Genomic DNA, 12,675 nt, shown 5'->3' with positions numbered 1-12,675 from the left:
GCCACTAAGAAATGATGATTCTCAGTAAGCCAATGGCCAACTGCCATTTAACTTATCGGCAACACATAGCAAAGATGTGTTAATTGGAGCAAAGAGAACTTTAATATAAAGTGACTTACAAATATATAGTGTCAGCAGTAGTTCTACAGAAAAAGAAGATCATATTTGATATAAGCCTTTTGCCTTTGCAAGGTTTACTGAGCCACCCAAACCCATCTAGCAATAGTTTTACTTCTCCAAAGTTCCCTTCTACTACTTGGGGACATTCCATTTTCAGCATCAATGAAAAAGAAGTCTGCTATGCTCCACTGCACATCACAGTAACCAATTTTTTTTTTAAAGTTATCATTAAAAAAATTGGAAACTATCTCCATAATTAAATGGTTATGGCAAAACCTCACAATGTTCAGAGGCTATGACAGTTTAAACAAAATAAAGCATTAACTTTTCTAAACCATCAAAATCATTTGGATTTGGTCCCAATTTTGAGTGAAGATCAGTCAAGCCAATTCATCCGGCGGAAATGTAAAACAAAATACATAATTATTAATATTTATTACCCTCCCAGAACAGCATCTAAGAAAAAAGATTTCCATTAACAAGGACTTTTTTTTTTTTTTTTTTAAGACAGTCTTGCTCCGTTGTCTGGGATGGAGTGCAATGGCACTGTGTTGGCTCACTGCAACCTCCATCTCCCAGGTTCAAGCAATTCTCCTGCCTGAGCCTCTTAAGTAGCTGGGATTACAGGTGCCCACGACCATACCAGGCTAATTTTTATATTTTTAGTAGAGATGGGGTCTCACCATGTTGGCCAGGCTGGTCACAAACTCCTGACCACAGGTGATCCACACACCTCGGCCTCCCAAAGTGCTGGGATTACAGGCGTGAGCCACCGCATGCAGCCTAACAAGGACTTTTATAGATTAAACAGGCACATCCAAACCAGGTTCAAACCAAGGGAAACAAATTAGGGCGCAACTAACAACATTAAAAAGATAAGGAAGCTCTAAGATCAAAAAAGTCAAGGGATGTCAGAGTCCTTTGTTTATAATTATACTCACGAAACATTTACTGAGAAAGATCTTAATAGTCCCCGAGAAAATCAACAGTTAAGTCTACCTCAGATAAAATGTACTTAAGTGAAATAGAAAAATTATACAATAATGTAAATTCCTAAAACAAACTAAAAAAGAAACAGAGAAGCTAAATGTTCCTACAGCTACTGAAGAAAGTAAATCAATTCTTAACAAAAATCCTACCAAGAAAACACCAAACCCACAGTCTAACAAGACAGAAAAGAAAGGATAAATCTTGCCTCAAATGTATGAAATTAGTACAACCTTAATATCAAACCAAAGTCAATATAAAAAAGGAAAATTACAAATCGATCTTTCTTATTCATAAAAAGTAAATTTGATTTAAATTTGATTTAGTAAAATGTACTAAATCAAATATTGCCAAATTGAATCCAATAATTTTTTTTTTTTTTTGAGATGGAGTCTCACTCTGTTGCCCAGGTTGGAGCACAGTAGCACGATCTCGGCTCACTGCAAGCTCTGCCTCCCGGGTTCAAGCCATTCTCCTGCCTCAGCCTCCCGAGTAGCTGGGACTGCAGGCGCCCGCCACCACGCCCGGCTAATTTTTTTTGCATTTTTAGTAGAGATGAGGTTTCACCATGTTAGCCAGGATGGTCTTGATCTCCTGACCTTGTGATCCACCCACCTCGGCCTCCCGAAGTGCTGGGATTACAGGCGTGAGCCACTACGCCCGGCCGAATCCAATAATTTAAAGGTTTCTTTCATGAACACATGGTTAGTTTAACGTTAGAAAAATCTGTTAATATTTCCAAAGCCTGAAGGAGAAAATGATCTGATCATCTCAATATATGCAAAAAAAAAAGCATTCAATAATATTCAACAATTCATGATAAAAACTATTAGTAAGCCAGAAATAGAAAAGAACATCCTGTACTTTATAACAAGTATCTACAAGAAACCTACATCAAACATTATGCTCCATGGTGAAGCATTAAAATCATTATCTGTAAAATCAGTAACACTGCAAGGATATCTCTTATCTCCATTTTCAGTATTTACTGGAGGCTTTAGCCAGTGTGTATGAACACACAAACAGACACACAGACATGTATACACAATATAGATGAACTGAGGAGAAAGAGATAAAATGCCATTATTATATCATTTATATCAATTGTCTTCATACAAAATCCCAAAGAATCTATACATTTATAAACTATTAAAAAAAAAAAGAGTTTGGAAAGTTTTTTCTGTTATCAAATTACTATGCAAAAGCCAAACGCACATGCACATACCAGCAATAATGTTGCAAATATCATTTTTAAAAAATACAATTTATAATAACCAAAAATAAGAAATTCAATTAAAATGATAAAGAATTATAATTCTCTCAACAAAGGTATGCAAGACCTTTATGAAGAAAAGAAAATGTCATTAAAAGATTAAAGAAGAAAAAAAAATTAAAGAAGATCTAAGCAAATATAGAAAAATGCCATGCTCATAGATAATAAATTACCTTCAGGGTATCAATCCTTCTCCAAAATTAATCTTTAAAACCAATGTGATTATAGGTTGAGCATCCCAAATCTGAAAACCCCAAATCCAAAAATGCTCCAAAATCTGAAACTTCTTGAGCATTAACAGTATGCTAAAAAAATATATATTTACTGAAGCATTTCAGATTTCAGATTTTGGGATGCTTAACTGATATAATGCAAATGTTCCAAATTCTGAAAAAAAATCCCAAATCCAAAAATACTTCTGGTCCTAAGTGTTTCAGATAAGGGATACCTAACTTGAACCTTAATATCCTGTCAAGTGTTCTTACAGAACTTGAAAAGCTGATTTTAAGATTTATATGGAAAATAAATGACTAAGAATAGCTAAGGAACTACTGAAAAAGAAACACATGTGGGTGAGTAGAGGGCTGGGAAATTTGACCTACCAAGTATTAAAAATTATTTTAAAGTTATATTAATACTGTAGATTTGGCTGTGGAATAGAACATTCTGAAAGAAGCCCACACATATATAGAAATCTGATATACTGCAGAGATGGCACTGCAGATTAGTGGGGACAGGACGAATTCTTCGAGAAATATATAAGGACATTGGAAAAAGTAAAATTACATCTCTATCTTATATCATACACAAAATTACAGATGAATTACAAACCTAAACATGAAAGTCAAAATATTTAAACTTTTAGAAGAAAACATATGAAAACACATTAATAATCTAAGGATTGAGAAGGATTTCTTAAAAACAACACATTAAAAGTAGTTGCCATAAAGAAAAAAGAAAAAAATTTAACATTAAAATTAATCAGTTTGGTTCACCAAAAGACACCATAAAGGGGTTGAAAATATGTCACAAACTGAGAAAATAATTGCAACATATATAACAATTAATATCCAGAATATATAAAGAACTCCCATAAATATATTAGAAAAAGGCAACCCAATAGAAGAATGGACAAAGCAAAAAAAAAAAAGCATTTAACATAAGAGGAAACATAAATGGCTCATAAACATATAGGAAGACACTTGACCTCTTTGGTAATTAGGAAAATACAAATTAAAAGGACAATGAGATGCCTAAGAGTCAGCTAGGACATAGAACAATGGAAATTCTCATACCCTGTTTATCGGAGGCACAAATCGCTTACCAGTATGTGGGAAAACATTGTGGCATTAGTAAAGCTGAACATATACATACTCCATGACCCAGCAATTCCATACTGAGAAATATACTCTAGAAAAATTCTTACATATATGTACCAGAAGACATATAAAAGAATGTATTATCTTACTCATTGGGGTCAAAATTAGAAATTAGCTCTGAAATGTTTAATTAAGTCATACAATATACACTCATCATCCAAAAGTAATGTTTATGGGCACATAAATATTATTTTCATGTACTTATTCATTAATTGCTAAATTCATTAACAAATATTTGTACCTATTATCCTTTTGTAAATGCAGAGATAAAATACACCTGACAGGTCAATTTTTGATATAGCATGAATGGCTTTTTGTTCACACTGACAGGCATATGTACCTTAATCACCAAAGACTATATCAAGTATTAATAAAAGAAAATCCCTTTTGAGGATTATTTCAGTTTAATCAGGATTAAAAGGAAATAAAACTTTATCCTTATCATCCTTGAGTGACATAACTTGAGTTTTAATATCTTTACTTAATCAGAAAATACATGGAAGGAAACAATAATATAGAGAGAGCCTGATGTCCTGTGGTCTTCCTTAATAACAACCCATTTTCAAGAGACTATAATCTACTCAACAGAAAGCATTCTACCAAGGATCTTAATCAGATGCTGAGAAAATTCACACTCAAAATAAACAATGTGCCACTAAAACCAAAACAATAGGTATTAGCAGCTGCATAAAGGTTAGCCTCAATCTGTTGAGTCATTTCTAAAATGATGAAAAGTATAATTCTTTGAAGTACTTTTTATTCAAGCTGGAAAATATATAAAGATACAGAATCGTTTCCCAACCAGGCTGACTGAGAAATTTTTCATTTTCTTTCTTGTTTGACTGTATGCGAACATCAAACTAAGAATGGCAAAAATGAATCTCTCTTCCTACATATTAATACTAACTTTTTCTTTGTTTTCTCAAGGTATTTTACTTTCAGCATCCAAGTCCATAAGAAATTTAGACGATGACATGGTATTTAATACATTCAGGTTGGGGAAAGCCTTTCAGAAGGAAGACACTGCAGAAGAATCAGTTATTGCTCCTTCCCTGGAACAATATAAAAACGATGAGAGCAGTTTCATGAACGAAGAGGAAAACAAAATTTCAAAGGTAAGTGGCAATGTGACTTGTCATTTATTTCAATGAAAATTTAAATGATTCTTACAAATCCTCTGAAAAGTAAAACTAATACTTTTATAAACAGAAGTATATGCAGTCACAATATGAATTAGGACAACTGACGATATTTCTTGCATGCCAGGTAGTTCTTCCATCCTGGAAAACCCTCTTATCTGAAAGGTTTTTTTTTCTCCTATAAATTTGCATCTAAGGTATTTTTAAAGAGTCAAAAACAGTGCAGAGCATCTTTGAATTGATCGACAAGAATATTATGCAGTTTATTACAGTTCCACTCTGAATACGATAGCTAAAAAACAAATCAACTTTCTCTTTACAGAACACAGGCTCCAAACATAATTTCTTAAATCACGGTCTGCCACTGAATCTGGCTATAAAACCTTATCTTGCACTAAAAGGATCTGTAGCTTTTCCAGCTGAAAATGGAGTTCAGAATACTGAATCAACACAAGAAAAGAGAGAAATTGGGGATGAAGAAAACTCAGCTAAATTTCCTATAGGAAGGAGAGATTTTGACAGTGAGTAGTCTTTTCAAAATTCAATTCTACGTCCTACCACCATTAAACAGAACTCTGAGTTAAAGCGAATTTGGATGCAATCATAACAAAATCAAATAAGACCATGGCTCAATTACACCTGCCAAAAATGTGGGATTGAATAGCAATAATTAATTATTATCATTTTGGTTTACTCAGAATTAGTTATGCTAGATCCATTCTTTTTTCTTAATAAATTTTGTGTGATAATCATAGTCCTTTAAACAATTTAAACTTTCTTCTTCCTTCAGTGCTCAGATGTATGCTGGGAAGAGTCTACCGACCTTGTTGGCAAGTCTGATACCTGTTGGTCCACATCATCTTTTCAGAAGAAAATAAAAGCATTTAATTGTCAATGGGAGGAGAAGCCCCTAATGCTACTATAACTTGTGCATGTTAAATGTTTGTTTTAAAAGAAAGTAGTGTTAAGATGTATCAGTAACTGAAATTATATGCTTTTACTGTGCATTAAACTTTGTGAAAATTCTGCATAATTATGACTTACTAGTATTTTTAAACAATGCTTAACATACTAACCTTACATACACTGTAGACCAAAATAATAAATCATCATAATTTACACCTTGATCTCTTAAAAATTAAGCATGTTTTTGGTGAATGGTTTATAGACACATAAACCTAAAGCATATAAGACACAAATTTATAGTCTAAAAAACTGAGTTAACTTTGCCTGGCCAGGAATCAACTTGTCCTTGGCAGTACATTTATTACTTTTTGCTACTTTAGCTAGTTTGCTGTACAATTTATTCTGTGAATCATTTGATTTCTTAGGTATTTTAACATTTTTATGTTGAGGTGGTTCATTTCCATTATCACAGAGAATATTTTCACCATCCAAATCCACCTGTTTCCTTTTTGAGCTTTTATTTCCTGTCTGACTAGTTGATTTTCTTGATACTTTTTCATTTATACTTCTGTCCAGATGAACATTTCCAAAACTCTTTCCAATTGTTGATCTTCCAACAGATGAATTTACACCCTCTGTTATGCAAGATAAAAAGCGGAAAGGAATTATATAATATTTAGTACTAATATTCACGAGAACTTTACAATAAACTCTAAAAATGGCTAAAGAATATTCAAATGTTTATTTTTAAAGTAAAATAATGCTATAAATAATATGATTAACAAATACAGCTACATTACTATCCCATTACTTTTCATTTTACCATAGCACCTCTGAGTTAACTTTGGCCAGTAATCAACTTGTCAGCCCTACTAACAAATATTTGTTTGAATGCATGACATTTAATCCTTAAACATATGCTACAAATTACTTCTTAAATACATTTAGTTAAATCAAACTATGTCCTATTCCTATCCATAAATTTGTACTTAGATTTAACTTTTTAAATAAACTGAGGTCTTTACAAATATAACCTTTCACATTTCACAGTACTTTGCAAAAATAATCTAATTTTACTTAAGTTAAAACTAATTAGTAGACTAGAATTAAATTGCTATTTAATTGCATAAATAAGGCCAATTACCAGAAAGGTCATTTTCCATGTGAAGCACACACAAAGGCTTTGATGCTAAATTAACATTATTCCAATTATCCTTGCTTATCATGTAGTCATCTTTATAAGTACAAGCAAATTGGGATCTAATTAAAGTTTGCTTCATCTGGTAACAGAAAGAAGAAAATATGCCATTTATTCATTATTTTATTTCTTCATCTAGATGGACACACACTCTATAGTAATCAAAGTATAACAATTTCCCTTAGAAATTCTATTACTCATTGAGAACCTCTAACCTTTTATATCTCATAGTTTGCAAACTCATTCATCGCTATGGCTAGCATTTTTGTTCTTTTCCAAAATACTAGCTTTATGTATTTTTTTATGTTTTATATTTTGGTAACAGTTACAAAACAATCAATTTTAGACTCTATAGGGCTTTGTTACACATTCCTATGTCAGTGCTGCTTTGGAGCATCTTATTGTAAGTAAAATAAAAATACAGGTGATATACATAATCATAGAAACATACAAGTTCTTCATCCTAAGAAGAACACAACTCTTGGAAAAAAATAGCACAAAATTCAGGAAATTAGGGAGGGAAGAAATGCTAAGACGAAGAAAAGAATTAGGTGAGGCCAATCAACAACAGGAAACTAGCAAAGAAATAAACTACAAGATAAAACAAAATGATATAGGAAAGACATTATTTCTCGAGCATTTAGGAAAACAAGAAAGAGGATTCAATATATCATTCTAGAAAGATGTGACCAAGTGACTTAATGGTCAGAAATTCAAAATATACTCTTGCATTTATCTTCTAATATCAAATAGGAGGGCCTAACTTTCTACACAAATAGGAGAAAATTACAAAGATAAACTTAATTATTGACCATTGAAAAGGATGCCAAAAAAAGTAGTTTTGGAAATGTATTCCACAAACATAAACCAGTGAGCTATTGGGGGATAGAAATTAATTTTAGAACAAAGTAGCCTATATAAATAATGCCGATTTCAACAATTACAGATGGTGTGTAATACCATTCAGGTTTAATGGAGAGATGTCTCCAAATAGAAGTCACCTGAAATCGTTTTATGAAATAGACAAAGTTTCAAATACATAATTCAATAATGATGACTTCAATAATTCAAAAATTTAAAACTTTGAATGTAACTACATTACCCTGATTACCACTTACAGAGTATTTGTTGATACAGTCATGAAATCTAAAACAGCATGACTTTACATTATACATTGAGTAGTTGTATATTATGTTATATACTCAGAGATCGATGCATTAATTCACTCAGATGTTTGTAAAGATAACAGCAGTGAAATCTACTGACTACGGCTTAGAAAAAGTCAGAATAATCGCTTGTCCAGCTGCTTCATAAAAGCAAGTTTTATTAGGATGACATATTTTGTTTCTGACTAATAAGGTCTGTGACAGTCTCCATCTCCCAGATCACTAAAACTTATGTTTCATGTGCTTACATGAAGCATTAGACAATTGGAATTTTATCTTCCATTTAAGCATAAAAATGTACAAAACTGAAAATAAACATGAAAATATACAAGATCAAAAACTATTTTTTAAAAAGTTGAACAGAATGGACTCTCAAAAATGAATGGGACTACAACCCACTACCTTCATGAATCCCTATGAATGCAACACTTATATAGCTTCTACCACAAGATGCCCTATATATAACTGAAGACTTTAAGTAGCTCTTTCTGGACTTTATTAATCCTATAACTACAGATTTAAAGCACTTGATAAACCTATTTAAATAAGTTTTATTTATAAAATTGACTCTATGTTATACTACATAATTGTAGCATTATCCATGAACTTTTATTTCCACCTGCAACACCAGTACTAACTGTTGATATTATCTTTTCACACATTATTTTCACTTCACAGAAGTTATGGCTTATAGAGAATTATAAACTTATTGCTTATAAAGAGTTATAAAGAGTATAGTAAGACCACGCAGGCAAATAGATGCTGAGTGGCTGGCTTGGATCACTCTTTGTACCCCAGTAGTGACGGCACCTAGAGTTAGCTTGGGAGATGTTAGCTTCTCACTGCAAAACCTTCATAAGCACCACCCATAAAACATGCTAAATAAAAATATAATACTAAATAATAATTATATTATTTAGTACAGAAAACTAATGTTTTTCAATCTCATGTTTAGCAGGAATAAAAATTTCTTTAGAATGTTTCATTACTCTTATTAATTTTTAACATATAGTCTAGGTAAAAAAATCTTTGCTTGCTGTGCAAATAGTCACAAAATAAGTGTGATAGCTCTCCTTACAACTAGATTTCCTCAATTCAGGCTCCTCCATAGACAAATTCTAGAATCCTCAGTGACCACAGTAAAATTTCAGAAAACTACCATCACAGGCAATGGATTCCTGAAGTACTGAAAACAAATTCAGATGTAAAAGAAAAATAATTAATGACTTTTTCTACCATGAAAAATATTATTTATAAATGTATTAAAATATGAGAAATAAACACAACAGAATTCTCCCCTTTGTATATTGAGGGTTTTTTCTTTACATAAATGATTATATGTAGATTTTCTTTTCCCTGTCCTGTACAAAAATCACTTTTTTTTTTAAATCAATTACCACTTATTAAGTTCCAACTATGTGATAAGCACAGCGTATACTAGAGATTACTAGGATGGCTTCTACAACTTCAAAGACATTCTACTAATAAAATTTGCTATTGACAAACAGCTGGAAGGAATAACAAATAAATTGGATAATAGAATCAAGATTGAAAAGATTTCAGAAGGCTAGAACCATAAGTAGAAAATAATAAGATGAAAATGGATGGGGATAAACAAAGTCCAGTATTTAAGTTCAAAAATATCAATTACAGATGTACAGGATGAGGAGAACCTGACTTAAAAACAACATATGTAAAAGACCTAGAGATTTAAATAGATACAAACTTGACAGAGCCAACAGTGTGATGTCCAACTAAGAAAGCAGCACAAAAAGGTAAGATGATGTGACGGGAAAAGCATCAGATTTGCAGTCAGAAGACCTGGCTTCTAATACTGGCCCTATTACTTATTAACTAGATAACTTTGGGGAAACCATTATACCTCTCACTTATCCACATATAATGGGAATATTTACCTCATAGAATTATCAGAATTGGATGCAGTTAACTTATGTCAAGGTTATATAGACTCTAGAAATCTATGCAGACACTATATCACTATTATCGTAATAACATGTAGGAAGAGGGTATTCTTGTAAGAAAAAGATCTGTTCAATAAGGTGTCTCAGAACCAGGCCAATTCTAAAATGATTCTAGGAATGCAGCTCAAAAAAATGAACTTACAAACAGCTTCTTCATTTTAATTATTTGAACGATGCAACCTACATTGGCTTATATTTATAACTTAAAAGAGACTGCTTTTCCTTTGTTCATAAACGCTGAATTTTTCTACACAAGATTAGTGGCTACATAGAACTGAGATTACTTCCTGTTGCAAATCTTCCAAATCTCTCTGTGTATTTGATTTGGAATCACGAATAAGCAAAATAATTCCCTCTTGAAAGTGCTTTTGAAGTACTAAACAACTAAGAATAATGTCCAGATTCACACATGGCTGTTAAAATCATTTCATGTTCAAGTCACATGAGAGAAATGGATTGAAAGTGTGCCTTTGTAGAGTGATTTCCCCTCTTTGGAAAGATTTCTATCCACAGCATAATTGCAATGAACTTCACACTTGCCAAGAATTGGAAAAGTCCTTTTGCCACAAGCTCTTTTTAATTTGAAATTATTAGTACGTTCCCAGTTTGAGGAAAATAGCACTTCACATAGGAAAGCCTGACTCCAGTTAAATTAAAATGAATGAGTCAAAACACTGAAAAGTCATAGACACTCTCAGAGTTAGCTGTATCAACAAGAAAATGAAAGTTCTATACTCCCATTATATGACAAATATATTAGCAAGTTTGAAAAAGGAAATTATTCAACATACCTAGTAAATATGTAACTAAAAATATTCTAAATTTATCTTATTTTTACATTATCACATTTTCAAAAGAACAAAGATTTTATATCCTTAATTACATACTAATTTGTACATAAATCAAATAATCCATTTCTTCATCGGTGAAATTCCATTTACCCTGCTAAATAGCAGAAAAAGAATCTTTTTGACCTAAGTAGTAACATTATCATGACCCTTCATCATAATTGCCATGCCTTTATTTACTCTTTGAAGATAGCATACACACTGAAGTCTGACACCTGACTATATGAAGATAGCATAAACACTGAAGTCTGACACCTGACTATAAACCCTTGCGCTGTTACTTACTAGCTGTATGGTCTGCAAAATGATGACTTCTAGAGTTGAGCAAGGATTAATTGGGATGAGGGATATAAAATATCCAGTATAAACATCAGACACTTAGTAGGTACTCAATAAATCCTGATCCCATTATTTCAGCTAAAACAAATTCAATTTTAATTCAGTCTAATACAAACATTCCTTTTTCATTCTAATGGAAAATGTTGCTCACTCCCTTACAGACTTTGCTGAATGTCACCTTCTCAAGGAGACTCCTACTTATGGCTATTTAAAACCCAAACACACGCAAAGGAACCCCATTTTCCTTAGCCCCTGCCCCAGTTTTATTTCACTCCACAGCACTGATAACCTTCAAATATACCATATAATCCACTTGTTTGTTTTGTTTATTGTCTGCTTCTCCACCAGCAGTAAAACCCTTACAGTTTGACAACTGATGGCCAGCTGTGGTCCTCCGGTTGCCATCCCCTCCTTACAAGGTGAGGAGTCCCCAGGGCTTCAGACATGCTCACCAGGAAACCATGACCTCCTTTATAGATCCTGTTTCAGGGACCCCTGGGAACTGGGCTGGCGCTGGCCTCTTCCTTTAGGTTCAAGAGCTGACTGTTTATGGCAAGGGTGATGGGCTGTGGGGTATATATACCTACTAGGAGAGTGTCCTTCAAAGTATGAAACAAAATCAGGGTTGAAGGGGTTTCAGGGTAGGCCAGTGGCTTCCATTTAGATTCTTGCACCTCAGCTGAACAAATATTTAGGGAAGTCTTGTCCTTTAGGGCAGGAAGGTTTATCTGTTTTTTTCTTTTCACTGATATATCTCCAGTGCCTAGGACTGAACTTGGTATCCAGGAGGTACTTATTGTTTTTTGAATGAATTAATTAATGAAGTAAAATTACAACAGACTATAACAAGTATATGCAAGCAGAGCTATGAGGGAACAGAAGCCATGAGCAAGCAAAAGTTTGGAGGTGGAAAAAGAATAAACTCTGTAAGGCAACCACATGACAATTGTGTGCTTGTATCAAAATACCACATGTACCCCATAAAAATATACAACTAGTATGTATCCAAAGTAATTTTCAAAAAAGTAAGTAGACTTGAAAAGAACAGCTATATCACCCTAGGAACACAAGCTTTGAGGTAGAAAAATATGTTCAGAGTAAACTCTACTCTGTTCAATAGGGTAAAGAAACCAGTTGGTACAGAAACAAGAGAGAAATATACATGCAGAGAAAACCTAAATCACATTTAAGTACAAAGAACTATGCAGCTGAATTCCTTAAGCTGCTTAATATCCACCGTTTACTTTTGAGTTCTTAAATATTCTGCCTTTCTCTCTCATGTACACATCCTTAAAATAAACCCCTACAAAAAAAATTACCCTATTCCTCCTACCATAA

The 12,675-nt window shown here is 32.7% G+C and overlaps 2 protein-coding genes across 3 annotated transcripts in view; one reads left to right on the top strand and one right to left on the bottom strand.

Annotated features, from left to right (window-relative positions):
• The first annotated feature begins 4,550 nt into the window (after window positions 1-4,550).
• PMCH (pro-melanin concentrating hormone) lies at window positions 4,551-5,931 on the top strand. Its single transcript, XM_025402929.1, has 3 exons — window positions 4,551-4,874; window positions 5,221-5,419; window positions 5,689-5,931. The coding sequence occupies exons 1-3, from the start codon at window positions 4,626-4,628 to the stop codon at window positions 5,736-5,738; spliced, it is 498 nt and encodes a 165-aa protein (XP_025258714.1). The 5' UTR covers window positions 4,551-4,625; the 3' UTR covers window positions 5,739-5,931.
• PARPBP (PARP1 binding protein) overlaps window positions 4,876-12,675 on the bottom strand; it is a 64,275-nt gene continuing 56,475 nt past the window's right edge. For both annotated transcript variants that reach the window (XM_025402927.1, XM_025402926.1), the window contains exons 10-11: window positions 6,949-7,084; window positions 4,876-6,439 (exon numbers count right to left, since the gene is read on the bottom strand). In XM_025402927.1, coding sequence (XP_025258712.1) covers window positions 6,099-6,439; window positions 6,949-7,084 — 477 coding nt within the window. In that variant the 3' untranslated portion in view covers window positions 4,876-6,098. The remainder of the gene's footprint in view (window positions 6,440-6,948; window positions 7,085-12,675) is intronic.

The sequence above is a fragment of the Theropithecus gelada genome, chromosome 11, assembly GCF_003255815.1.
Source record: "Theropithecus gelada isolate Dixy chromosome 11, Tgel_1.0, whole genome shotgun sequence".
Lineage (NCBI taxonomy): Eukaryota > Metazoa > Chordata > Mammalia > Primates > Cercopithecidae > Theropithecus > Theropithecus gelada.
Note: the sequence above shows the minus strand (reverse complement) of the source record. Positions and strands in the feature narration are given on the sequence as shown.